This window comes from Stegodyphus dumicola, chromosome 2 (assembly GCF_044657685.1).
Source record: "Stegodyphus dumicola isolate Sdum_Otavi_A_Nest chromosome 2, ASM4465768v1".
NCBI lineage: Eukaryota > Metazoa > Arthropoda > Arachnida > Araneae > Eresidae > Stegodyphus > Stegodyphus dumicola.
This window is the reverse complement of record NC_140769.1, coordinates 1,683,939-1,710,290: the sequence shown is the minus strand read 5'-3', so window position 1 is coordinate 1,710,290 and position 26,352 is coordinate 1,683,939. Positions and strand designations below refer to the sequence as shown.

The 26,352-nt window shown below is 32.3% G+C and overlaps 1 protein-coding gene across 1 annotated transcript in view; it reads left to right on the top strand.

Moving 5' to 3' along the window:
• The window catches only part of LOC118189918 (TBC1 domain family member 1-like), a 108,344-nt gene that overhangs the window by 24,775 nt on the left and 57,217 nt on the right, over nt 1-26,352 (top strand). The window contains exons 6-10 of the mRNA XM_085810386.1: nt 6,970-7,114; nt 9,470-9,561; nt 9,944-10,060; nt 15,330-15,410; nt 25,644-26,074. Of these exons, the coding sequence (XP_085666512.1) occupies nt 6,970-7,114; nt 9,470-9,561; nt 9,944-10,060; nt 15,330-15,410; nt 25,644-26,074 (866 nt within the window). The remainder of the gene's footprint in view (nt 1-6,969; nt 7,115-9,469; nt 9,562-9,943; nt 10,061-15,329; nt 15,411-25,643; nt 26,075-26,352) is intronic.

Below are 26,352 nucleotides of genomic sequence, written 5' to 3'. Positions count from 1 at the left end.
TCAACATACGAGACCTCTTAACACACCCTAATTTCAACTCTAGACCCTGAGGTACTATTCTGAAAGTGGCTAACTCTAAAGTGTAGCGTCAGAGAGCCTAACTACATCATTCAACCTTTAACACATATTCACCATGATTTAATCTTTACAGTCACACGAATAACAAATTTTTTAACATTACTTTCACTTTTACCATATCACGTTATTTCTAAACATTCAAAATAACAGTTCACATGTATACAAGAACATATCAAGATGCCGTTAATTTTACACATTTGAAAACATACATTAGTAGTACATTGTTAACTTCTATTCTTTTCAAAGCAAGTGCCAATTCTTTCTACATTGAAATAATACTACATTTCAAAAAGTCTTTCAGACTAAAACTTCTTTCTTGTTAGAATGTTTTAAATAAAATTTATACAATAACTTTTTACAATATTTAAGTCTTTATACAACGCTATTATACATCAACTTTAGTTTTACGCGCGAGTAATTGAAAAACATAATAAGAAAATCGGTCACAACTCATTTCTCGCCCTTTTGGCGATAAAGGTAGACCTCGCATGAGGTAAAACTTCTTCAAATCTGCCACTTGCAGTAAGAATGAAAGATTAACTTAAGTTTGTAAAGTAACACAAAATTTTACTTATCTTTGTAATATTCAGACATCCTTTTCTGGGCCCAGTCTTTAAAGGTGCTGCAAACCGTAGCTTGGTTGATCCTCCTTCTTGTACGGGCTCGCCCTTCAGTGCTTTCCTCTGGAAGCTTCCGTTTTTCACCACTACGGCCACCCTTGAACATCTTCCTTCTGTCCTCTGCTTGTGGTCTTGGCCGTTTGAAGGCAGCTGGTCTTGGTGGAACCGGGAAACTTCTGTCGTGATCCTGCTTGGACCTCGTTGTTGGCCGTTCAAATTTTTCTTGTACTTTTTCCTCCGCCGCTGATGGCCCTTCCGCAGTTCGGCGACTTTTGCTGCGGAGAGTTCTGTCGGATGAGTCAATCTTCCGTTTCACAGCCGGGTTATAGTTGCCGTCCTTTCTCCCGGTCTTTTCCACATACGTCGTCCTTCTCCCTTCTTCATTCTGGGGGTGTTCGTGAACTCTGTTTTTTGGACGGTGGAACGACTTCTTTTTCTTTGTACCTTCAATTTTTCCGCGGGGCAATTTTCTTTTCACTTGCTTCTGTCTCTCATTGGCTTGCCCTTGTACTTGTCGTTTTCCCACCTCTGGAACTTGTACCTGCGGTGTCTGCCGTACCGGATCCTGCAAAAGATCTGAAAAGATTTGCATTTTATTACGGTCATAGAATGGTTTTATCTGGTCAATGTTTGCGGAACAGGTTTCGCCATTTCTTGCCTTTAATACTACAACAGCGTGAGTTATTTTTTCTATAACATATGGTCCTTCAAAGCGTGGGAAAAATTTGGCAGTTTTATCTTCTGGTGCTGAAGAAAGTGAATGCTTAATTTTTAGTACTTCATCCCCTACTTTATAAGTTACTCCCCGTCGTTTCAAATCATAATAGAGCTTCTGTTTTCTTTGTGCTACTTCCGTATTCTTCTTTGCTTCCTTAATTAGTTTTTCTATATCACCCATTTTAAATTCTGGGGCTCTTTGTTGCACATAAAATAATTTATCTAACGGTGTTATAATCTTTCTGCCTAGAAATAACTCAGCAGGAGTTTTGCCCGTTGTATCATGTTTTGCGGTCCTAAGGGCGAAAGCAAATTCATTGACATAGTTATCCCAGCTTTTATGAAAATTTTTAACATAACTACGGATAATTTTCACTATATTTCTGTTGACCCGTTCCGCTATATTTGATTGCGGCCGATACGGGACCATTTTTAAATGACGTATGCCCAGTTTTTGGCACATGTCTTCAAATATATTACTTACAAATTGAGGACCATTATCCGATATAACTTTTAGGGGCGCCCCGTATTTTAAAATATATTTATTTAAAATAGAATCGGTAACTAATTTCGCGGAGGCTCGTTTTAAGGGAACAAATTCGGTCCATTTACTAAAATGATCAACTATAACAAGGAGATAGCGACTTTTGTTTAACTGACTTTTTGGGAAAGGGCCCAATAAATCGATACCGATTATTTCATTTGGAAATTCGGATTTAATACTATTTAGAAACCCGGCCGGGCGGAAATTAATATAATTAACGGCTTGACATGTTGGGCAGGACTGGACATACGCCCTTGTTAACTTTTGCAGTTCAGGAAAGTAGACTGCCTCGCGTACGCGTTGAGTAGTTTTTCGAATACCAGCATGAGAAGCTAAAGGGCTGTCATGGAGCTCTTGCAGGATATTTAATCTAAGACTAGCTGGGATAACAGGTCGAAATTCGTTGTTGGAATTCGTAGTTTTTGTATAAAATAATAGACCATCTATTAGTTCGTAATGGGCCGCCCTATTTCTTATCGCCACAATATCTTGGTGGCTAAAATTTTCAGGATCCTTCAAATACTCATAAATACTTCCAAACTCAGGATCCTTACCCAGTTCGGTTATTACAGTTTCTCGGGAATTTATTGTACACGCTGTCAGCATTGCAACTTTTACGGTATTACCCTGTTCGTCTAATTTAATTCGTGACAGGGCATCTGCTACGATATTTTCCTTTCCGGGGGTATGCTTGATTACCAGATTATATTCTTGCAGCTTGAGTGCCCATCTTATTAACCTTGGGGATAAATTTTTTCCAGAGTACAATCTAGTTACCGCCGCATGATCAGAATATACTGTTATCGGCGCCTTTCCAAAATAGACTCGGAACTTTTGCACTGCTAACAGAACTGCAAGTGCCTCTCTCTCGGTCGCGGAATAGTTTCTTTGTGTTTGATTTAAAGTTCGGCTAAAAAATGCTACTGGCTGCTGATTTTGCGAAAGTACCGCTCCTACCGCATAATCCGAAGCATCCGCTGAAATTTCTAAATTTTCATCCTTTTCAGGAAATTTCAACACAGGGGCTTGCGTTAATGCTTGTTTTAATTTTTCGAAAGCACTATTGGCTTCGGCCGTCCACGAGAATCTTGCCTTTTTCCTTTTTAATTTTAACAATGGCTCAGCGATAGCCGCAAAATCTTTTATAAAGGACCTATAATATGAACAAAGTCCTAGAAAAGAAGAGAGCTTCTTTGCCGTGTTTGGAGTCGGATACTTTTGTACAGCGATTATTTTTGATTCATCTGTCTCGATCCCTTTTTGCGATATTTTGTAACCTAAATATTTTAATTCAGGGGCTGCAAATTTGCATTTTTCGACATTAACTTTTAGACCGGCCTCATTTAATAAAGAAAACACCTGTCTTAAATCCTGTACATGTTGGTCTAGATTATCACTAGTAATAATGATATCGTCTAAATAGATAAATGTGGACTTTCCGAGAACAGGTCTTAACACAATGTCCATGCATCGCTGAAATGTTGCTGGGGCGCCTGAAAGGCCAAACGGCATTCGCAAAAATGCATAAGTGCCAGACTTGGTTATAAAAGCAGTCTTAGGCACGTCCTCAGGCCTGATCCCTATTTGAAAATAACCATTCGTTAAGTCTAAAGTTGTCATAAATTTGGTTGATTTTATGTTCCTTAAAATTTCTTCTATAATCGGTAACGGATATACCGGATATTTCGTTATGGAATTTAATTTACGGTAATCAATAGCGAATCTCCACCTTTTTGGATGCTCCAAAGGATAATCATTATTTTTCTTACATAAAACCACCGGACTAGCATAACTACTTGAGATAGGCGTTACGATCTTTTTACGTAGCATATCGGTAATATGCCATTCTATAATTTTTTCCTTATTCTTATCATACCGGTATGGTTTTTGACGAACCGGCAATGCATCTCCGGTGTCAATACTATGGTTAGTAACCTGGGTAAATCCTGGAATATCACTAAATAAGGAAGCAAATTCACTTACCACTTGTCGGATTCTATCTTGCTCGTCATTAGGCAGGTGGTCGAGATTTACCCTTGGCGGTTCAACCTTTTCTACACACACTGGTTGCATCGTCAGCTTAAGAGACGCTTCATTAAAATCCAGTGTAGCTTGTGCGTCTGAAAGAAAGTCTATTCCTAGTATTAAGTGTGCTTGCAAATTCTTTACTATAAAAAACATCACCTTTACTTGTTCGTCCTTGATACGGATGTACAAAGGTACTTTACCTACGCACTTACATTGTTCTCCTTGCGCCGCTAATACTGTTGTATTATCCGCATTATATATGCGGTATTTGCGAAAATACTTTCTAAAAAAGACTTCTGCCACACAGGAACACTGCGCGCCGGTATCCAGGAGTGCGGTGGCCGGGATATTATTTACCAAGACTTCAATCTTCGGAAGAGTTAAATTTTTCACCATTACTGTATTTAACTTGTAGGAAGAGGGGTTTTCGTGGCCTTCGGATTTCCGCACCCTCTCGTCAGCAGAAATCCGTTTTAGTTTAAATTATTTTTTCTTTCGGTGCTTTCCTTCTTTCTCCACTGGCCTTGAGACTTTTTTCCTGGGTTGCTATTGAACTGTCGACGTTCGCCGGCTGTTTTTGAATGCTCGGGTTTCCTTGCCCACTGATTCGCTTTTTCTCCGTAGCCATGTGCTTGAGTTTGCTGTAGTCTTGGCGTACCAAATTGGTTTCGCTGTTGATATTGGCGTCTTCTTTCGACGTCCGCCGTTCTTCTACTTTCAAACTGGATTGCTAGCTCAAATAATTTTTCCAGTGTAGTCGGATTTCTCAATTCAATAAAGTCTTGCACTTGGGGTAGTAACCTCGGCAAAATCACTTGAATTATTTCAGGATCCGGACGGTTTCCATACAAGAGCTTGAAAACGTGAATTTTTCTTAAAATAAACCTGGAGAGGTTTTCCATTCTTTGTTGATATATACTGAAAAGTTCTGTTTCTAATTTCGCACGATCCCTTACAACAGGGAAGGCTTTTAGTAGGGCAGTCTTGAAATTTTCGTAGGTATAGGTGGGACTTCCTGCTTGACCCAAGAGACTTCTGCCGATACATTTGAACCAGTTAAGCGCTTGGCCCCTCAAAGCGCTGGTAGCTAAGGTAACTTTTTGAAACTCGTGCACGGGGTAGAGCATGAAGTGGTCATCCAATTTTTCCAAAAAACTGGTTACCTGTGAGTTTCCATTAAACGTTGCTTCTGGTTTCATCGAAGCGCGCATGGTCTGGACAATATACCCAAATCCTTCCAGGGCGGCAGCTGGCATTTCTGGATTCTGAGCTGTTTCTGCAGGCAGCACAGGTTCTTCTTGAAACTCGGCCATGGTTATTCTTCGTCGGGCGCCACTATCAGGTTCAATGTTTCTTCTTACCTTCTTCGGAAACATACAATGACCTGACTAGAACAGAGAGCTTACTAAAGCTATGTTCACTAATTGTAGTAAGTAGACAGGATACAGACGAAGGGTATACAAAACCCTTTATTTTTTTTTTTATATACAATGACTTCCGTACTTCGGAATACAATGACCCTCCACTCGGGGTCTAACTTAAAAGATATCAAAATAAAACTAAACTCTAATTTAACTTTAGAATAAGATTGGCCTTATAATAACAGGAAGCGTATGTAGCACAGAGACTGTGAACACTACAATACGTTTAATTTATCAAGAGGATTAAAACCTCTGGCCTGGAAGGCAAAGTAGCAACTGCGTAACTTCTAAGGTAAGCGGCCTGCTTCGAACTCACGGCTTCCTCTCTTCTGCTTGGCAAAAAGGCCACACTTAAATACTTGGCGTTCGCCAGACAACTTTGCATAAACTCCTTCACGCTTATAATTCTGGCCGGAAGTAGAAAATAAGAAGTGATAGTAAAGATTTAAAATAAAATAAACGTTAGTAAAACTTAAGATCCTTACAAACTAACTGATAAAATTGCTCCTGACCTTCAGAACCCAACAGTTTCTTAATTGATAACCAAACCTCCCCTCCAAAAAAAGAAAGAAAGGAAGAGAAAAACAGGAAAAGAAACACAGATGAGGACCCACCTTTCTATTGTGAGTGACCTGCAAAGAAACAAAGATGCAGTTTTGTTGTAGTCTCTCTGGGATCCCACTCTGGGCATACCTGATGTTCGCTGTTTGATTTTAGGCAAGATTTCAGGGTACAAATTTAAAACTAATACAGAATAAGGAGATTAGCATACAACCAAGAAAATAACATAGAAATTTCTTATTAAACAATTCCTTTTATATCCTAAAAAAAATCTGGAAGATTTCTTTGAAAAGTGAGGGTCTTTTAAAAACTAAAAATGGCAAAAATATATGAACTGGTTTGGGTTGTGCTGGCATCTGCTACAAATAAAGAAGGTTCAGAGTAACCTATGTATCCTTCTTCATTCTATTTTTTGTGTGTGTACAGAAGGAAATTTTTAGGTGTGCCCACCGAGCACACCGTGCTGCAAAGAGTTAATTTCTCATTAATTAAATATCATTTAATATATTCCACAAGCAAAAAAATTCTACTTGTATTTTTATATTTAACTATAGACTTCTGTGGGTATGTGAAAGTTTTTACCTTGTGTTTATTTTTAAACCTTATGCTTATTTTTCATTCCTTTATTTTAGTCATCCATTTCAGTCCCTACTGAATGGAAAACTCTTAAGTATGGAACAGAAAGAACTTGTTATTTAAAAATGAACTCAGGAATCCCTTAGATTAATATATTGTTATGGTATTCAAATTTTAAATTTTGTCAGTATTCTCAAATTATGTCTAATTTTAGATAAAACTTAATTGTATTTAAAGTTATTTATTTCTAATGTATTATCAACCTAAACAATAAAATTATAATAAATGTTTTAAAGTGTTATTTCGTAGATCAAATATTTTACAAAACATAAAATTTTTTTATACTTTCTTACTGCTTTATCAAGGGTGTATCAAATTTTTATTGCATAATATTATGGATTTCATCTTTCTAAATATATTTCAGGTTAATGAGATTATGAAAACTCTAAAACAGTCCTTTCATTGTGCCCTAAAGACTTCACAGGAAAAAAGAGCTTCATCGAAAACATTTAACTTTTGTGAAACTTGTCCAATGTATTGGTTTCATCGACTATGTTCTGACACAGAAGGTGAGTCATTGCTAAAAAATAATTTTTTTAGATCACCTAAGAAGTAATTTCTTTGCTACTTGAAATCATAAAATTTCTTTTTGCCATTTTCACCCATTTGCTAAGCAAATGGCTAATGCCAGAAACCTAGATGTGTTTGCCGCAAGTTCTGCCTTTTCCTTTTTGACAACATATCATTTTTGTATTTAAAGAAAAAATTGTCAATATAAGTATACCTAAATTAAAAATCACTTTAATCTAGTCCATTCAAAGTAGCTATTTAGAGCCCACCAGTGGCCAAGCGGTAAAGTCGCTGAACACTGGTATTCGGTCCGAAATTCGAATCCCGCGAACGGGCTGGCTGCATGGGTGTTTTCGTGGTTTTCCCCATGTGTAACGTGTATATGAGCCAGTTTCCCGTAGAAAGTCCTCCACAAAGGCAGCCCTCCCCTTAGGCAGATAGCCCTAGTGTGCTTTGCCATAATTAACTAAACCACCACACACCACACCAAGTAGCTCTTTAGTAATTGCTTTCGTTCAGAATTATTAGGTATTGAAATAGCATTATAGACTTGTGATATGACATAAAAATAAGTAAGTTAAAAATGGTAAACACAATTTTTAAATAAAAATGACTGATTTTGATTTCTCGTATTTGTGATATATAAAACACATAATTTAAAAATTTTCATTGTGTAATTGTAACAGATGTGGTAATCATTTGGTGTTTCATTTAGAAAAATTTTAATGCATTATAAATGTGTCAAAAGATTTAGAAGGTTTAGGTCAAAAGGTTTTTCAGTTTTTGAAATTATTTATTTATTATGTTATGGCATCATAACATCATCATCCGCTATGATGATTTTATCATAGCAGATGATGATGATGTTATGATGCTATTAAATTTTTCATCTGCTATTAAATCTTTCTCTTTTTTTTAATGATTTTATTAATATCCTGATTGAAAGAAGTTAGTTAGAATGTATGCCTTTGAGAATCAGCTAAAATATTATGTAGCAAAACATTTTTAAATATAGATCTTTAAAAACATAATCATGTATTATTATTCTTCTGTGTGTGGATATCTTTCACTTTAATTTATAAATTCAGTACTTAAGTATTATCCAATCGACCGTGTAAGTTGTCTGCCATCAAAGTTAGTGGAGATCCTACTTAAGTTGAGCCACTCATTGCTAAGGAATTGACACCTTTTTAATTTTGATTTTGTATTTCTTAGAAAGCCTTTTTATTATTTGGGTAAATCCACCGATTTTATTGGAAGCTGTATTTAGAAAGCTATGAGAACAAATTTCCCACAGGTGATTGTTCTACTCTGTTTTTTGACCATACCATGGTTCATTAATGAACCCTGTGGTAGAATGCCATAGCCTTGAAAATAATCCACTACTTGTTGTTTTGTGGAAGGTAGGTCCTAAATTTTTAATCAGGTTTTCAAAAATGCAAGAACAAAATGCTGCAAATATATATATATATATATCCTTGTTTATAAAAATAAGAGATGGCTTATTGAGACTCAATCAAGGTTACCTCAAATGAAAATACAGGTATTATGAGTGTGTCGTTAGGTGACATTAAACCATGATGCTCATTGAGAGTCTTATGGTCGATGGGATAACATGTAAGTACCATTAATTTTATTTGGAAAAGGCAAGGTTTAAAATTTAAATATTAAGATTCCATTATTATTTTTGGAAACTATTTCTAAATAGTATCTAGCCATATTTAACAGTGGTGCTTTATATTTTCTTTATCACTTCATTCTCCTCTGCAGATATTTTAAATAAGAATGTATAAAACAAATGCTTTTAATACTTGAAACGTGTTTGCCTTGTATGAGAGAATAAATTGTTATAAATATTCTTTTGAATCCTGTAGAAAGGACCCATCATATTGTTACTTTATGACAAACAAGTATGTTGCAGAATGTGTAACTAGAATACTTTTAGATACTATGTGTCACTTTTCTCCCTTTAAACACAAGCCATTTGATGATTATTGTGATAATTTTAAGGGATTTAAACTTCATGTGCTGTAAAATGAGCTTCTGGGGGAAGTTAATTAATTCTAAAAGGTCTTATTTTGTACATATGCAAATTTTTTTTAAATGAAATCATACCTCGGTATGAATATTAGTAAATTTTTTACAATAATAAATGACTGTGGCATGTCATTTGCAACTTGCCAGCATGTGGTGAAATATAATAAAAAATTAAAATGTATACCCATAACTGAAGCTTATAACTATGTTTTGTAACTCATTTGTAGACTTAATCCTCATATATCTGTCTTTTTTTTTTTTTTTTTAACTATTGAAAGTATTAATTGTAATTGATTGTTTCAAATTTTTTATTTTAGGTGAAAGTGCTGAACAAGTGCAATCCGTAATTATGATGCACATAGCAGCATTAGCTGAAAAGGAACAGAAAGAACTTATGTCTAAATATCAAGTATTGTATTTTTAAACTATGGTTCATTATTCATTTGCTTCATTTATTAATTACGTAAATTTTGTAGATTTGTATATTTTATCTCTAAATATCAGTTAATATATTTTAATGATGGTTTATTATTAATTTCATTTAATGGTGGTTTTTATTTAGTTATCTTTTATCAGATAAACCAAACTTGTTTATTAATTGTACAAATTGATGTCTTTTCCTTCCCACTTTGTTTGTAATTTATTGTAAAGTTTGTATTTCATTTAATTTTATTTTATTCAGAAATCTATGGACCATTGTTAACGTCTGTAAATTGTCATATTTAAAATATAATTGTTGATATTTTATTTAACTGCTGTTATTAATTGTGATCTGTTTATGTATCATTCAGGACATAATTGTTCGTAGTTTAGCAGAGCAAAACATTGTATTTATGACTTTATTGAGAGCATTGTGTGAACAAAAACAGATGAAACATACACATACTGTTTCAAAAGATCGTAAAGAGGTAACTGAAATTTTTCTTCACATTCTATTATTTTTTTAGCATTTGAAAAATTTTAATATGTGTATATATATGTAAGCTATGTAATTTACTGTTTTGATGTGCAGAGTAGACAGGTACATTTCTGTTAACGGGGCGGCAGTCACCAAACATAGTAGCCTGTTTTTGTTGCCTCATAAATAGCTATGCAGTGTTTAATGTGCACGATGCCAAATTTGTGCAATTCTCAAATGTTTTGTAAGCAAAGACAGATTGCTGCATACATGTGGAGAGCAGTTCTCCCCAAGTGCACCGCGATCTGTTTTCACTTAAAAATATCACAGAAATTCAACATTGTGCACAGCTCTGTCATTACTTGCATATATTAATGTTATTACAATTCATTATTTGTTCATGAAACTTTAGATATTTCACTACGTGGCAGAACCCCATTAACAGAATAGTGCTAATAAAAAATATTATGAAAGAATATGGTTCATGCATCAAGACTACATAATATGAAATCACCTGTACTGTAAAAGGTATTGCTGTTAATTTTCCCTCTACATAAGTAGTTCTTATTTATAAGAATTATTTTATGTAGAGGGGAATTACTTCGTTAGCTTTTATTGCTGTAGCTCAACTTTAAATTCAGTTTATCATTTCAACTTCTTAAAGCTCTAAAAATATTCCATTGCAGTATTTCATAAAGTGTTATTTATATTTTTAAATTTCAACAAAACTGTGTAGGTGACATATTGCATGGCATTCTTGCCATACATTTTACTTCTGCGTTATTTGAGAGCAGGGTTTTTAAACTGAAATTTTAACTTAAAACCAGACAGTACCAGTAAAGAGTCATAGGGAAGGTAGACAAATTTTTAATGGATTTAATAAAATAGAGATGTTAATGTTAAAGAAATTAAAATCTGCAGGTAATTGACCTAAAAATAATAAACAAAAATTCTAAATACAGGCTCTCCTTAAAACAAGTGCAGTATTAAAGAAAGAACTACACAAATGCTAACTAATGAAATATATAAAAATCTGTCAAGAAAAAGAAAAAAAAAAAAAAAAAAAGTAACAGAATTTTCTGGGGAAGGCTGGAAATGTGCAAGTATGAAAATGCATACATTGTGGAATAAAGCTCAGGAAGTATGAATATTTCTCCATAAAGAAAATAATGATAACCATTTAATGGAACTTAACAGTAATAAAGAACTAAAAAAAATTTTTAGTGTGTCATATTGCTATTTTGTTACCTTATCATTGTTGATATTTTTAATAAAGCATTGTTGATTGTTATTAAAGGAAAATAGTGAATAATTTTATAAAACACTTATGTTCTGTGTACTAGTATAGCAAGATTTTATATGTCACAACTTCTACTAAGAAGTTGCCAACTGCATTATGTGGAAAGTACCTATGTATGACAGCCCACCAGCAGCCAAATGGTAAAGTTACTGAACACTGGTAGTTTGGTTCAAGTTTCGAATCCTCTGAACAGGCTGGCTGCCTGGGTATTTTTGTAGTTTTTCCCATGTGTATTGTGTATATGAGCCAGTTTTCCTTAGAAAGTATCGACAAAGACATCCCTTCCCATACACAGTAGCACTTGAGTGCTTTGCCGTAATCAGATAAACCAAACTTGTATATGATTTTTTTTTAAAGTTTTATTTTATCTATTTTGCTGATTTGAAAGCTATTTTGCCTGAAAAGAAGTGAATTTTAAGAAACTATTTTTGGGGAGAAGAGAATTGTTAAAATCACTAGAAAGAAGTTATACATGATCCATGCCATAAGTATAATATTTTAAGCGGGATCATTGGCATATTTGTGAAGAAAACCCGTCGCACTTGATATCGGAGCGGGCTCAACTTGATAATCTGCTCAACCTACTTGCCTTAAGATACTAGGCATGCTTATTCTTTTTTTTAAAATATTGGTACTTTCTGATTATTCACATCCTCAGTTTTAATTTTAATTAATCATAAAATTGCCATGTTTTTAATATATATATATATATTTAGTATACATGAGACAACAGTTACGTTTTCCCCATAAAATTTCGAATTCATATGAAAATTTATTACTTTTCTTCATTATTATTTGTGAATAAAACAATATCAATGAGCCATATTGCAAAAAAGCATTTTTTGCAAATCCACATAGTCAACAATGAGTTAGCAACTTTTCACAGGAATGCAGATAATCAGAAAGTACTAAACTGTTTAATAATTTGGATAGTCCCTTTATATGTGGGATTGAATACAGTTGCAAATTTCATAACATCACCTCTGTGTATTAAAATAGTAGGGGTGTAAAACCTTGAACTCTTTCAGGACCAGTGTCGTGTATGCGCGACGCAACGATTCCCCTCTTACCAGCCCAGTGTCGCATATGCATAACTTGAAAACGGAACAATTTATTTGAATTTTTAAATGCCAATAGTTGGTGCTGAATGGTAACGGTTTTCACATCGGTTAAGTCATGTGACTTTTGACCTTCATATATGAGCATCAGTTTTTGTTCTGTGTTTCTGGTTGTGATAGATTTATTGTAAACAAACTGGCTTAAGTTTAAAGGGATACCGCGTGTTTGTTTATTTCGTTAGGAATTTCGCTTTTCTGTTGTCTTCATTTTTAGTTATTAGAATGTCAGGAAATGCATCCAGTCCAATGTTTTATTCCCCCCCCCTTTTTTTTTTTTTTTTTTTTTTTTTGTTTGTTTGTTTGTTTTTTGTTGTTGTTAGGAGAATGGGGAAAACGCATCTAGCTGACTATAGCCGGTGTAATGTCGCCGAACTTCCATGATGGAAAAGTTCATACCAGTTTTCTTTTTTTATATTTATTTTAAAATTTAATATAGAACTTTCTTGTTTAATTCATAGATAACTTTATAGCATTACTATAGAAGGCAAAAGATATCAGCTTTCCCGATGCATGATATATCTTACTTGCTCAGCGAAAAATGCCACCATTATCGTGTGTGTCGTTTCTTATTTTAAATTATTCCACACGCAGCAGAATTATTAAATTGGAATTTAATTACCTACAGATAATTATTGCTTACTTTTCTTTTATATTTCTTATTTGTAATTTTGTTTTCATGTGTACAGTATTTGGTGTCATACTTATAGCTATAATTTTAGTATTTCGCATGTTTCATTTATTTCTATTAATGTGATATTCTTTATAGTTCAATAGTCCAGATAGTTCAATTTGATGCCCTAAGACCATTCGCGGTAATTAAATCAATTAGGATGGAATCACATCGCTCACCAGAAGTCGAAAATATAGAAAGGCAAAATCAAGGATTAAATTTATGAATTCTAATGAGAATGCACTAGCAAAGTAAAGCACTGCGGTTTTACATAATTTCTGAGTACGAATTGAAATAATTCTTGCATTTAAACTATTATTCCAGATTAAGATTCAACTTGAAATTAATGTAGATAATTACTGAGAGAATTACATTTTTGTAGCGTAGTTTACACGAGATGAGATTGCTTGGGGTCACGTGTGATAAGAACCGGCGAATCATTATGTTGAACCATGAAAGCATAGTAAATTCTTAAACTAATGTCTTTTTACAAATTTATTGTCTTTATTGATTGGCTTTTTGCAAAATTTTAAACCATATTAAAATCAAACCATATCAAAATAAAAAATTCTTAGAACTAACATTTATTAACATTTTTTATGTGTATAGTATATGCTGTCGCCAACAAAGTCTGCTTGGCGAGATTTGTGCCGGCGAAACAGAAAAGTACCATTTATACATATTTCTTATGTAAAAATTTTGGGTATATGCTAAATTATTCTGAATTACTTTACTCAAAAAATATAGTGAATGCACAGAAATATGTATGGGTATTTATGCATGTGCTTTCAAAAAGCATGTATCTGTCTCTAACAAAATACTTAAATATTTATTAAATTATTTATAAATGTATTTGAAATGAAGGATTTATGCATTCATAAATTCCTGTGAAAGTTAGTGTGTAGAAATCTAATTATTAAATGTATCCTAAATTTAAAATGTTTATCCTAAATTTATAATGATTATAAGTATTATCTAAATATATAATAGCATTAACATTGAATGGTAAATATAAATTGAAATCCTATTGACAAATACATTTATAAAACTATTTAAGCAAGAATTGTTCATACTGGAAAGCAATCTGTTAAAAGGTATTGTAAAGCAAATTTTATGAGATGCATACTTGAGGAAGTCATAAAGAAGAGTTTAAGAATACATATTGTTGAAATTAAGGTTAAAAAAATATGATAAGTATAATTAAAAGAATACATTACATTTTATAATAACTCAATTACAAGTTTTAAATAATATTTAAAAAAATCCTTTTTACATTTCCTTTTCAGAAAATGTACAAATGAGCACAATATTTAATGTACTTCACTATTAAAATAAAAGGTGCTCTAATTTGAAATGGACCAAATAGAGTATTAATTATAAATTGACTTTAAATTTATTTAAAAGATGCCTTAGAAACTAAAAATTCATGTCACATTTAAGAAAGTATTTTAGGAAGTAGCTCTATAAATAGAAAAGAAATAATGCATAATTTTAATATTGATAGTACAATAAACTTTGATCATAATTTTTGTAATCCTTAACCGAATAAAATCGAATAACCTTAAAAAATTTTCTACTGTAATTAATGAAAACTTGTGAAAATATTTCATTAAAATTAAACCATTCTGAGCAAACTATTCTGTGAAAATTATAGCATTTAATTCAGTTTAGAATGAAATGTTGTTTAAAAATGTATTCTTTTCACATATTTAGGACTCTGAAATATTGTAGAAAAAGAAAATATGTACATTTATATGTATATTTATGACGTAATTACTCAATGTTTTGGTTATGACGAAGGGATCACCAGTGCTTCAAAGCAGTGTATAGGGAAAACTGTTATAGGGTTAGGGCCTTTCCTTTTTACCTTCCTTTTTATCTCCATGGAAATAACTGCATTTACCCTGCTTAATCTGGTTTTGTAGTAGGTCCAAAATGTATTATAACTAGAACTCATTTTAAAAGCTTTAATTAATATGACAATCTTGATAACATCTTGGTGATTTTAGGAAATAGTGTGTTTAGGGATTAATGGAACTCTCAAATTCCATGCCCTTTATTGACATTTATATTTTTTTATAATATTTTTTTTAATTCTTTTTATGTAGCATTTATGTCATGAGGTACAACATATATCAAATCTAAAATAATTTAAATTATTTTACTTTATTGTGTTTCATTCTTCTTATAGAAAAGAGCTTTGTCTCCATTAAGCAGTCTTACATCTATTGCAAAGAAGACCTTCCCAAACACATTTGACTCAACTTTTAAAGTAAGATTTAAAATTTTTAACATTCTAAAATTGTTCATGTAATAAATATCGAATTATGTATAGGATCCCATAAATATTTGTATTCTGACAAAAGTATAGTTTTAAGTATTTTTTAAAAAGGGCTTTTTTTATTAAAAATGAAAATAAAATTTCTTTATTTTTGTATTATTAAAGTTCAAATGAATTTTGAACTTCATGCAGTAAATGACAGTAAAAAATTTATCAATAGGCTTCAGAACTTTGTAATCTTAAAATATGATAATATTTTTAAAGAATTAATGCAAACACATTATTTTAAAGGAATCTCAATTGTTATTTTATGTTTTTATGCATTAAATATCTTGCATTATTGTGTAATATTTCATATTCATCTGTCACTTTCCAGGATAATATTTATTTTAGCATAAAGTATGTCATAGAAAAAGATGATGATAAGGTTTTATACTTTGTGAATATTGGGTTGGCAAAGATGGTTTCATGACATTCTCTTGTTTTTCACCATGTTCAAAGCATCTAACTTATACCTGTTTTCTTGTTGTTCTGACTTCAGTCTTTAATTAGCAAGAAAATTGTATCAATTAGTTATTTAGCTTTGTTTCCCCCCAGTTTAAAAATAGAACAAATGCATAGTTCAGACACATTGTATTATTTCTGAAACAGTAAGAAAACGCATTGCAACATACAAGGAGTTATGTACCATATATGGGGATGAAGCCTCGATAAAAAGGCAGTGTCAAAATTGGTTGGCTAAATTTCATTCTGGTGTGAAAAATATGCAATGATCTGGCTGTCCAGTTAAAGCTGACGAGAGCCATATCAAGGCCATTTTCGATTCACATCGTCATACGACAACATGTGAGAATGCAGAGAAACTCAATGTATCGCATACATGCATTAAAAAAAAAATTGAAATTATGGCTTTGTTAAGAATTTTAATGTGTCCTTCAACAGCTTAAGGAAATTCATTTGACACAATACATTAGTATCTGCGATTCATAATGAAAATGCAATGAAATTGATCCATTTCTGAAATGACTGATTACTGGCAATAAAAAGTGGACATTAATCGAAAAAGATCGTGGCTAAAGCCGGATGAACCAGCCCAGACAACATTGAAACTGAGGTTCACCAATAAAAGATTATGCTGTCAGTTTGGTGGGATTATGAAACTTTGCATGTATGAATTCTGCATCTGATATCTGCATTGTTCAGTTTTGCTCAGTTTTCATTAAATCATAAGGGTATTGTTTTCCAACATGACAGTTCAAAGCCCCAGACATCTTTGGTCACTTGCCAAAAATTATATGAACTAGGTTGAGATGTGTTGTCACTTCCATCATATGAGGGCTGTCTTAAAAGTTTCCGACCTCAATATGTAGATGGCAACTTAAATCAACAGAAGTGAGGGGGACGGAATTTGTTTGGGCATCACTTGAAAACTACCAGTCAAAATTTCAGCTATTTTGAATGCAAATGATTTGTTCGACAATTACTTTTCTGAGTTGATGTGGCCGTTCTTTTAAAAATGGGGAAAAAAATCGAATATTGTGCTGTAATTAGATACCTGTTTTTAGAAGGTAAAATGCCTACTCAGATTAAAAAGAAGTTGGACACAGTGTACGGAAACTGCATCATCATTTACTACTGTAAAATTTTGGGCAGCTGAATTTTAACATGGCCGTACCAGCTTGGATGACGATCAGCGTTCAGGGCTGCCAAAACTGCAGTTGTGACAAAAATATCCCAAAAATCCACTAAATGATGCTGACGAACATCGAATCATGGTTAGAGAGATAGCAGAGGCTTATAGCTTGCCCAAAGAATGTTTTGCCTCATACTGAACCAAGATTTGAATATGCGCAAGCTGCTGCACGTTGAGTGCCGCGTTTGCTCACTTTGGACTGAAAACGTGTCTAAATGAGCATGTCTTTATTCAGAATGTTTGTCTTCTGTTGGTGCAATTAATCATGTAGATGAAACCTGGATTCATCATTACAGCCCAGAAACAAAAACACAGTCAAAACAGTGGACTGCAAATGGAGAATTGGCTTCCAAAATGGCAAAAACTGTTCCTTCTGCTGGGAAAGTCATGGCAACAGTTTTCTGGGACAGCTATGGGAAAGTCTGAATGTATTATCTTGAAAAGGGAAAACCATTACCACAGCATACTATGCAATGTTACTTAACAAGCTGAAGGCGGAAAAACGGCCACACTTGCAAAAAGAAAAAATTTTGTTTCACCAAGCCAGTGCTCCATGTCGCACACCTCAGCGGTTGCAAAGGTGAAATTCCATGAATCACGACTTAAATTGCTTGATGATCCACCCTATTCACCATACCCAGCACCAGATGACTTTTTTTTTTTTTTTTCTCTAAGCTAACAGAAGGACTTAGAGAACAAAGATTTTCGTCAAATGAGAAAACTTTGCAGAGAAAGATTCCACATATTATTTGGGCAGTTTAAAAAGATGGGAGCATAGCGGGGAAAAATTTATAGACTTACAAGGAGACTATGTTGAAAAATAAAGGTAATTTTGGAGAGAAAAAAGTATATTTTTTCTTTGTTAGGTCGGAAACTTTTCTGACAGCCTACGTATAACCCCGACCTTGGTTCTTCAGATTTATTTATTTCCATGCAGAAATCCTTAAATAATAAAATTTTTAATAATGCTGATGATGTAAAATATTATTTAATTCAGTTTTTAGCTGACTAAAATCGAAAGTATTATGAATATACAATTATGATACTGCCTGAATGATGGCAAAAGGTCGTCAACAAAAAAGGGCCATACCTAATTTAATAAAGTTCAATTTTTAAGTGAAAATTTTGAATTTTCCTTCTTATTTAAAATCCACAATGTTTTTATTTGTTAACACAATGGGATATTATTTGAAACAAAAAAAAAAAAAATCAAACCACTGTAAGAAGACCCATATTAGCAAATATATGTTCATGATCATCAAGTTAAAGTGTGTACTTGAGTTGTAAGATCAAAAATATTTGAAGAAGAATTGAAAGAAATGTACAATAAAGTAGAAAAAATGTTTCTGTGAATAAAAAGTAATATAATCTTGATAATAATTTAAAAAGTAATATAATCTTGGTGCTCTCTGTTCTTTAAAAGATGAATTAAAATATTTCTTAATAATATAAGAAAATATTTTTTTCTTCTCTTGCATTTAAATATTTTGCAGTATCAGTAAAGTTTGGAAAAAATTCAGCCTTTAATATAAATTGCAAATGTAAAAGCACAGTGCATTTTGAAAGTAAGCTAATATATACTCTCCCCCCCCCCCGAGAAATTAATTATTCTACCAGAATAATTTGCTGCTTGAAAAAAAAAGAGATTGTGTCAATCATCTTGTGAAATATATTAAGCTTTTATATTTGAAAATAATATTAAAGGTTGAATTTTTCCATTTTTTAAAGCTCAAACTGGCATATAGCTGTTGTTTCTGTTATCAATCAAATAATTTTCCATATACCTGTGTCATGTAGAAGAACGGATGTTGCTGAGCTTGCATTAATGTATGTTTGTCTTGTGAGGTTTGAAGGTATCTTAGTATTATGCAAATATCATGACATTAAGTTATTCATGATTGATTTCAGAACTTGTAAAGAATGAAAGTAATTTTAATCCCTAAGGCCCGTTTTATGTTCACAAAAACATCCATAATAGTATATTTTGTTTTAAACTGACGATAGTTAAAATTTGGATTTTCCCTGCTCCAACAATCTAGATTAGCTTGTGAAAATATTTAGCAGGTTTCTAAACAATGCATATTCTTTATATTTTAGAAAGCTTAAAAAGTCACTTGAGTCACACATAAAAAAGGCATGAGCACTAAAGGGTTAACAGAGATAATGAATAACAGATAGATAATAGTAATCTCCTAGTATGCATCTCCAGTGAATTTTTTTCAGATTTTCTTGGAAGTTTATTTACATAATAAGATTAAAATCTATAAATAGTATTAACTAATTTGTCATTTGTAAATTAAGTCATAATAAGTTTATATTTACAAATCTAAATAGCTTATAAATGTATCTTCCAAAAATATTAGGTGATTTATGTGTAGTAAACTGAAGATTATTTTTTAATGTTAATATCACTTACTGACTTCAGAAGTTCATACAGAGTCTGACAGTGAAATAATTAGCCTGATTTTGTTAACTTTGTTTATTATTCAGAAAAGGAGCTACTGAAGCAAATGTATAAGAATAATCTTTCATACCATGCACAGATATACAGGGGGATCCATAATTCTAAAATGGTACAAAACAGACTGAAGATGAAACTAAGCCTAGATGTCTGAGTTCTGTCTGAACTCATTGCTAAAGCCAGAGAAGGATTTAAGGAAGATTATTGACTGTGAAAGTGATGACTGATGAGTATGAAGCTAGTTGGAAGACAAATCATCAAATTTTAGTTGAAGACTTGGGCAAGAAAAAATTTGCTTCCCAGTTTGTGCCACATTCTTTTTCTGATTATCAAAAGCATGGTTATGTTTGCTATGCTAACTTATCAGATGAATTAAAATTTCTTAAAACTGATTGTTGCTGAGAATAAAATGTGTTATTTCAACTATGATCCCACACATGAATGATCAATGTGAGGTCTGAATGATCAATATCATCTAAAGGAAAAAGTGTCAATCAACAAAAATCAAAAGCAAAGTCAATTTTGGTGTGTTTCTTTGGAACATAAATTATTCGTCATGTATTTGTTTCTGCAGAACAAATTATCAGTCCGGTGTTTATTTCAAGTATTTTGAAATTTCTGAAGAAGAGAATTCATGGTCTAAGTGTTCAGTATATAGTGGTTGCTTCATTCTTTATGATAAAATGCCAGTTAAATGATCTGTAGTTTTGCAAGAATTTGTGGCCAGAAAGCAAGTGCGTGTGTTTAACAATCTGTTCTTCTATTCCTCAGATATGTCCTCCTATAATTATTTTCTGTCCTCTCAAACTTACTATTGAAAAGATACCTCTTTGACATGAAGGAGGAATCAAAGATACCTCTCTAAAGGGCTGTAACATTGAGTCAGTACCACACAGTATTATCTAAAGACATAGTTAAGTTGTTGCAAGCTGTATTAGATCATGCCACTTCATGTGTCAGTGGAAGAGGAATGTGATTGAATATAAAATGTGCTTTTTTTAATCTATTTTTTATGTAACTTATTATTTAATTGTCAGACTGTATATTAATGAGCTTTGTTATGGTGTAACCTGATGTGTAAAAAGATATATGTTACACATTATTACAAGATTTATGTTGCACATAATTACAAGATTTATGTTGCACATTATTACAAGATTTATGTTACACATTATTACAAGATTTATGTTATACATTATTACAAGATTTATGTTGCACGTTAGTCATGGATGTTGATATTTGTGTAAGAGGCGAACTAAAATGTAATTTATCTCATTCTTCAGAAGTTTGATCACATTAATCTTTTAGTAGAGGGTATTCATTCTGAAATCTTCTGGAATCAGTGGGAAAAAAGGAATGACTCCTAATTTTTTCCTTGTGTTCCTAACTGTTACTTCTAAACTTTAAAAATGATGATAATCCCTTTTCAATAATAATATAATAATAATAAGCCATGTTTCATTTAGTAGAAACGTTCTTACTGTACATGAGTGTGAAAAATATTAGTTTCTAGTTTTCTTTTTTATTTAAAATACTGATATGTTATTCTTGTGAAAACTCTTCTTTATCAAAACTTCTCCAATTCTCATGTTTCTACATTATTCATTTTCATCTTTTAATAAGTTCTGTGGTCCCTCTGTTAGTGCCTGTACTTTGAGCAATAAAATCATAGTTTCTTTTTTAAATTCTTAAAAATAGGAAGGTTAATTGTTTATATTTCTTAGGAAATCAAGTTAAATTATGTGGTTATTTTGATGGCTTCAGGTACAGTTGTTTTTTTACACTGCGAGAAACATACACACACTCGTGCAGATTCTTCATTATTTAATTTCTTTAAATATAATGCAGGGTTCTAATATTTGGTGACAACAATTTAAAAAGTGAACCGATGCATAATGCCAGAATGAAATTAATAGTCCTTCTGGGCAAATTGCCTCTTTGGACTAAAAAATTATCAGTTGAGACACAATAACACGCCGAATAAATACTAATTCAGAAGTCAAACAACAAAAATCAGCGTTATACCTACAAAATTTTCACAGGACTAGTTTCGATGGTTTTACCGAACCATCATCTTCAGCTGCAAAACCGCAAATGATGGTTCGGTTCATCAACCTTGCATTTGCGGTTTTGCAGCTGAAGATGATGGTTCGGTAAAACCATCGAAACTAGTCCTGTGAAAATTTTGTAGGTATAACGCTGATTTTTGTTGTTTGACTTCTGAATTATCAGTTGGTTCGAATCTTAAGCTTCATTTATTAAAAATCTAAGAGTGAATTTTAAATTTACTGTATACTAAATTCCATGTCAGTTTAAATGGGAGGGGTGGCTATGAATTTTAAATTAAGGTATTGCTTAACCTATATAATTAAGCATAATTTTTTGCTTAACCTATATAATTAAGCATAATTGTTTAAATCAGGCATCGGCGACCTTTTTTGGCTGCGGGTGACAATCAACCAAAATATTTGTCTTAAAAAGATGTTTCGGGTCAGTGGTATTTTCATTTTAGAATGATCTTTCTTGGTGAATAAGATAAATTTTATTGAGAAAATAATTGAAAAGTTTTAAAATTTAAACATAAAAATTTAAATTATAATTCTATATATTATTGTAAGATTAAATGAACTTTATTTGTCTCTTCGATATCAATGGCTCCCCAGATGCTGAACTTGCGATCTCAATTTAGTCAAGTCTGATTTATAGTTACTCGTCTAAAGACGAATACCAACATGTGAATTTCCAGTACTTATGCTTATGTTGCCCCTGTTTTTAAAATAAATTTCATGTGTGAAAATATTTGCTTGCCTTAATAAGTTGAACCAAATGCAGACAAAATGGCAAAGCCATTTTTTTTTTAATTATGGGTCAGCAGTGCCAAACTTATTGATTTCTTTTGAAATTATGTTACACTTTTTATCTTTTAAAAATAAATATTCATGTTCGTTGCCGCAACTTTTTAATGAAAAAATATGTTGTTGGGTTTACTTTGGGTTTATATATATAACTTATTTTGAGTTTATTTTTTATGTATTCTTCAAGTGCTAATTTCATATTTAGGTTTTGTAATTTATTTTAAAATATTATACTTTATTTTCGGAACTCAAGTGGGCCACTTGAAATTGTGAAATGGGTCACTCGATGATCCATGGGTCATAGGTTGCCGAGGCCTGGTTTAAATAGTGCTATCGTTATAAATGATTTATTCTGCTTCTGTTGGAAAAAAAATTCAGTACAGTCAAAAGTCGTTAATCCGGACTCGTCAGGACTTCGGCGATTTCGGATTATCGATTTTTCCGGATTATAGATCATCAGTTTAAATCTCGTAAGATGGCATGCAGAAATTCTAAAATTAAAAATATGAAACCTTAATTTATGAAATAAAGAACAATTGTAATCTAAAGGATATCAAAATTTACAAAAAAAAAGCTTAATATTTATTTGTTTACTTTATTCAACATTTCTTTCAATGTAAGTTGTTTTAAGTTGCTTTGTTTTATGTGATAATACTTTCTCTTTAATTCTATAAACAGACACAATTTCTTGTTCAGTTACAAAGTTCCGCTGCTCAAGTCCCGTTAATTTTTGTGCCGAGAATACCGACTAACTTGTCAATCGAAATTTTCTCGTTTTCACTAACCTCTCTGTCACATTCTTCATGTCTTTATCCATTTTTTGCAGTAATTCCACTTTTTGTTTGATGGACATCGAAACATACTTTCGTTTTGCACGATCCTTTGGGAGCTCCAGAATAGGAAATTCTATTTGACATAATCAAAAGTTCAAGTTTACTTTTTTAAAATTGCTCTTACAGTCTGCAAAAAATAATAAGCCTAATCGAATTCGAAGATTAAGGAACAACGCAATCATCAACATTAACTGAAATAGATAATTTTAGATTATACCGTCCGTTATACATAAAACGCGCACACGAAAACGTATTCTGCGCTTGCGCGCACGCATATGCGCAGTGGTAAAAGGTCTTACACGCACACGTAAACGCCTATGCGCATGTGTCAACGCGGCGCATCCACAGAAAGTTTTTAGCTTTGAGGTCCGAATTAACGACTTTTGACTGTATATAGTTTAAAAATGGACATTTATTATAATATGAGTATTACAATTTTTTTAGTTGAAATAGTTTTGTAATAAAGTACAAATTAATAAATCGTGCAACAAATTATGCTGTAAAGTAGTTAGCAATTTTTCTGACCTTTCCGAACTAATATTGCTTTGACATCTTGAAACAAAAATAAAAATATATCAGATTTAGCAGCTGAGTAGTTAAATGAGGACTTGATCTCGTTCTCACTTTTTCATCTAATATAAAGTTTCAATTTTTTTTTTTTTTTTTTTTTTTTTTTTTTTACATATAAGAAATGATATCTAACATTGTTTCTGGTTGTTTAAATGTATTAAAGATTAGCTTTATCAGAAAATATACTAGAAAGAAATATGTCTACCAGTTATATTCTTTAATGTTTTTTATTCTCTTTTCAATAATAAGCTTAAATTTGGGTGAGCAAATAGAAATTCATTTTCTTTTATTTTACGGTTTTGATATTAGATAAACATCCTTTGTTAATCCTTTGTTCACCTGTAATTGCAACATAATACCATAAGCAATATCTTACATCATCTTCATCTGCAGCTACAAGCATAGTGTACACCAGAACTTCTCAGAAGTTACCACATAGATATTTTATAGAATATTAGTTGTAAATTATTACAATTGTTGCCTGAAAAGGAAAAATTAGAACACTATGATAAAAGTTTCAAAAGTGAAAAGATTTTTCAATATTATTATCGTGAGATGGACTGGAGGATAAGTAACGAACAATAAAAATATGGTGCAAAAGCAATTTTGTTGTTAGCAGTGTAATAGTTAAGAGACCCAGAAAAGAAGTTCTGCAAGTAATAGTTATAGCCATAGTAATATTTCTGTAGATGTTGAAATGCATTCATCAGTTTTTCAAATGCTGTTGAACCATTAACTTTTTAGAATAGCTTTTAATGGTTACTTGACAAAATCATACAAGAAGAACAGATACAGTGTATTATAATCTAAATTAGAAATTTTGGTAAAACAACTATTAAATTCCAGTAGTGGTATTACAAAAATATCTGCTAGGTGCTTGTTTAACCCCTTAACTGCCGCAAAAAACATACAAGATTCACTCCCCAGTGCCACCTTTTTTACACAGGTTATGCGATGTATTGGGGGAAAGTAAGTGCAAGTTTTGCTGTCTGAAACCTGTTTACTTTCACAAAATAAAGAATAAAGAAAAAATGAAAATACAAAATTTAATGTTTAGAGTAAAAGTATAATAAAAGAGATGTGTAATTAAAAAAGATCCCAAAAATGGAGTTTTGATAATTTATTTTTTAACCAGTAAAGTGTAATATCAGGTTTCAGTGTTATACCTTGTAAAATCAGTATATCTAAATGAAAAGTGTGGAGACAGCATAGGCAAGTTTTCCATATCAAGTCATACCCAACATCGAGCATCTTTCGGGAATAGTCGCAAATATCATATTCTGAGGTGTCCGATCCTGAAGATGACGGAAAGTGATCATCTATTTCACTATCATACATATTCGTAAAAAAGACACCTACTACAAACAGTAAACGAAAATGGAAGACACGCTTTAAAAAATACATTTCACTCAAACAGAAGCACGACTATAACTGGGCAGTCATTACTTTCACCGCTTCAGAAACATCCCCCTCTCCAAGTCTCCCCTTCTTTGAAATAGCATTCACCTTTGCATACTCTGTCAAGGTCATTGTAGTGTTGCATTTCTAAGCTTTGCGAATAATTTTACTGGTAGCAGCGCAAAGCAAATGATAGCATTTCAGAAGGGCATATATATATATATACACGCCCTAGCAGTTAACACATCGGCTGAGCAAGGCTGAGCAATATATATACCCGCGGCAGTTAAAGGGTTAAATAAAAAAAAGACATTATGAAGTAGGGACGATAATCTCTCTGTATTTATCCTTTATCTTTATGCTTTTTGCTTTTCTTTCCTTCTGACTCTCTTTACTTTTCTTCTATTGCCAAAGGATCAACCTCTTACCAAAGCTTATTCTTTACCTGTTGGTGCACGCACTGACTATAAATTCATTGGTGATAAAAAGAATCCTCAGATGGTCCGAGATCATCAGGCATCCCTTAAAAATGTCAGTAATATACCAGATATCCAAGCAGAAGATGAAAAATCAACCACTAAACCAGAAACTGTACCCGAGAGTATGGCTCCTTTAATAGAAATCCCCAAAACTAACACACTACCTGCAGAGAGGAAACGCAAAGAATCTGCATCTCTTAGATCTGGTACCGAGCGCTCTTTGAGTGATACTGCTGCAGTGATATGGGATTTGCATCAAGGGCAACATCAAAAATCCCAGAGTAAAGAGAATATTATGACTACATCTGAAGTAAAAATTAATGAACTCCCAAGAATGCCATTAAAAGCATCACCCTTGAGAAACATGTAAGTTCTTGTATCTTGTAATAGGCATGAAGTATGCTTTATATATTTTTTGTTAGTTTATCTGCACTTGTATTTTGCATAGAAGCTGTTTGCATTCTCTCCAGGAAAGCTTCACCTTTTTAGTTTATTTTATAGGCAAATAATTATAAAAATTTAACAAAATATTCATATTTTAAACACATTAAAACTTTGATGTATTATGTTTTTTGCATGAGTAGGGGAGATTTTTTAAAAATCTATTAATATTATTGCTGAATACTAATTCAATACTACCTGCA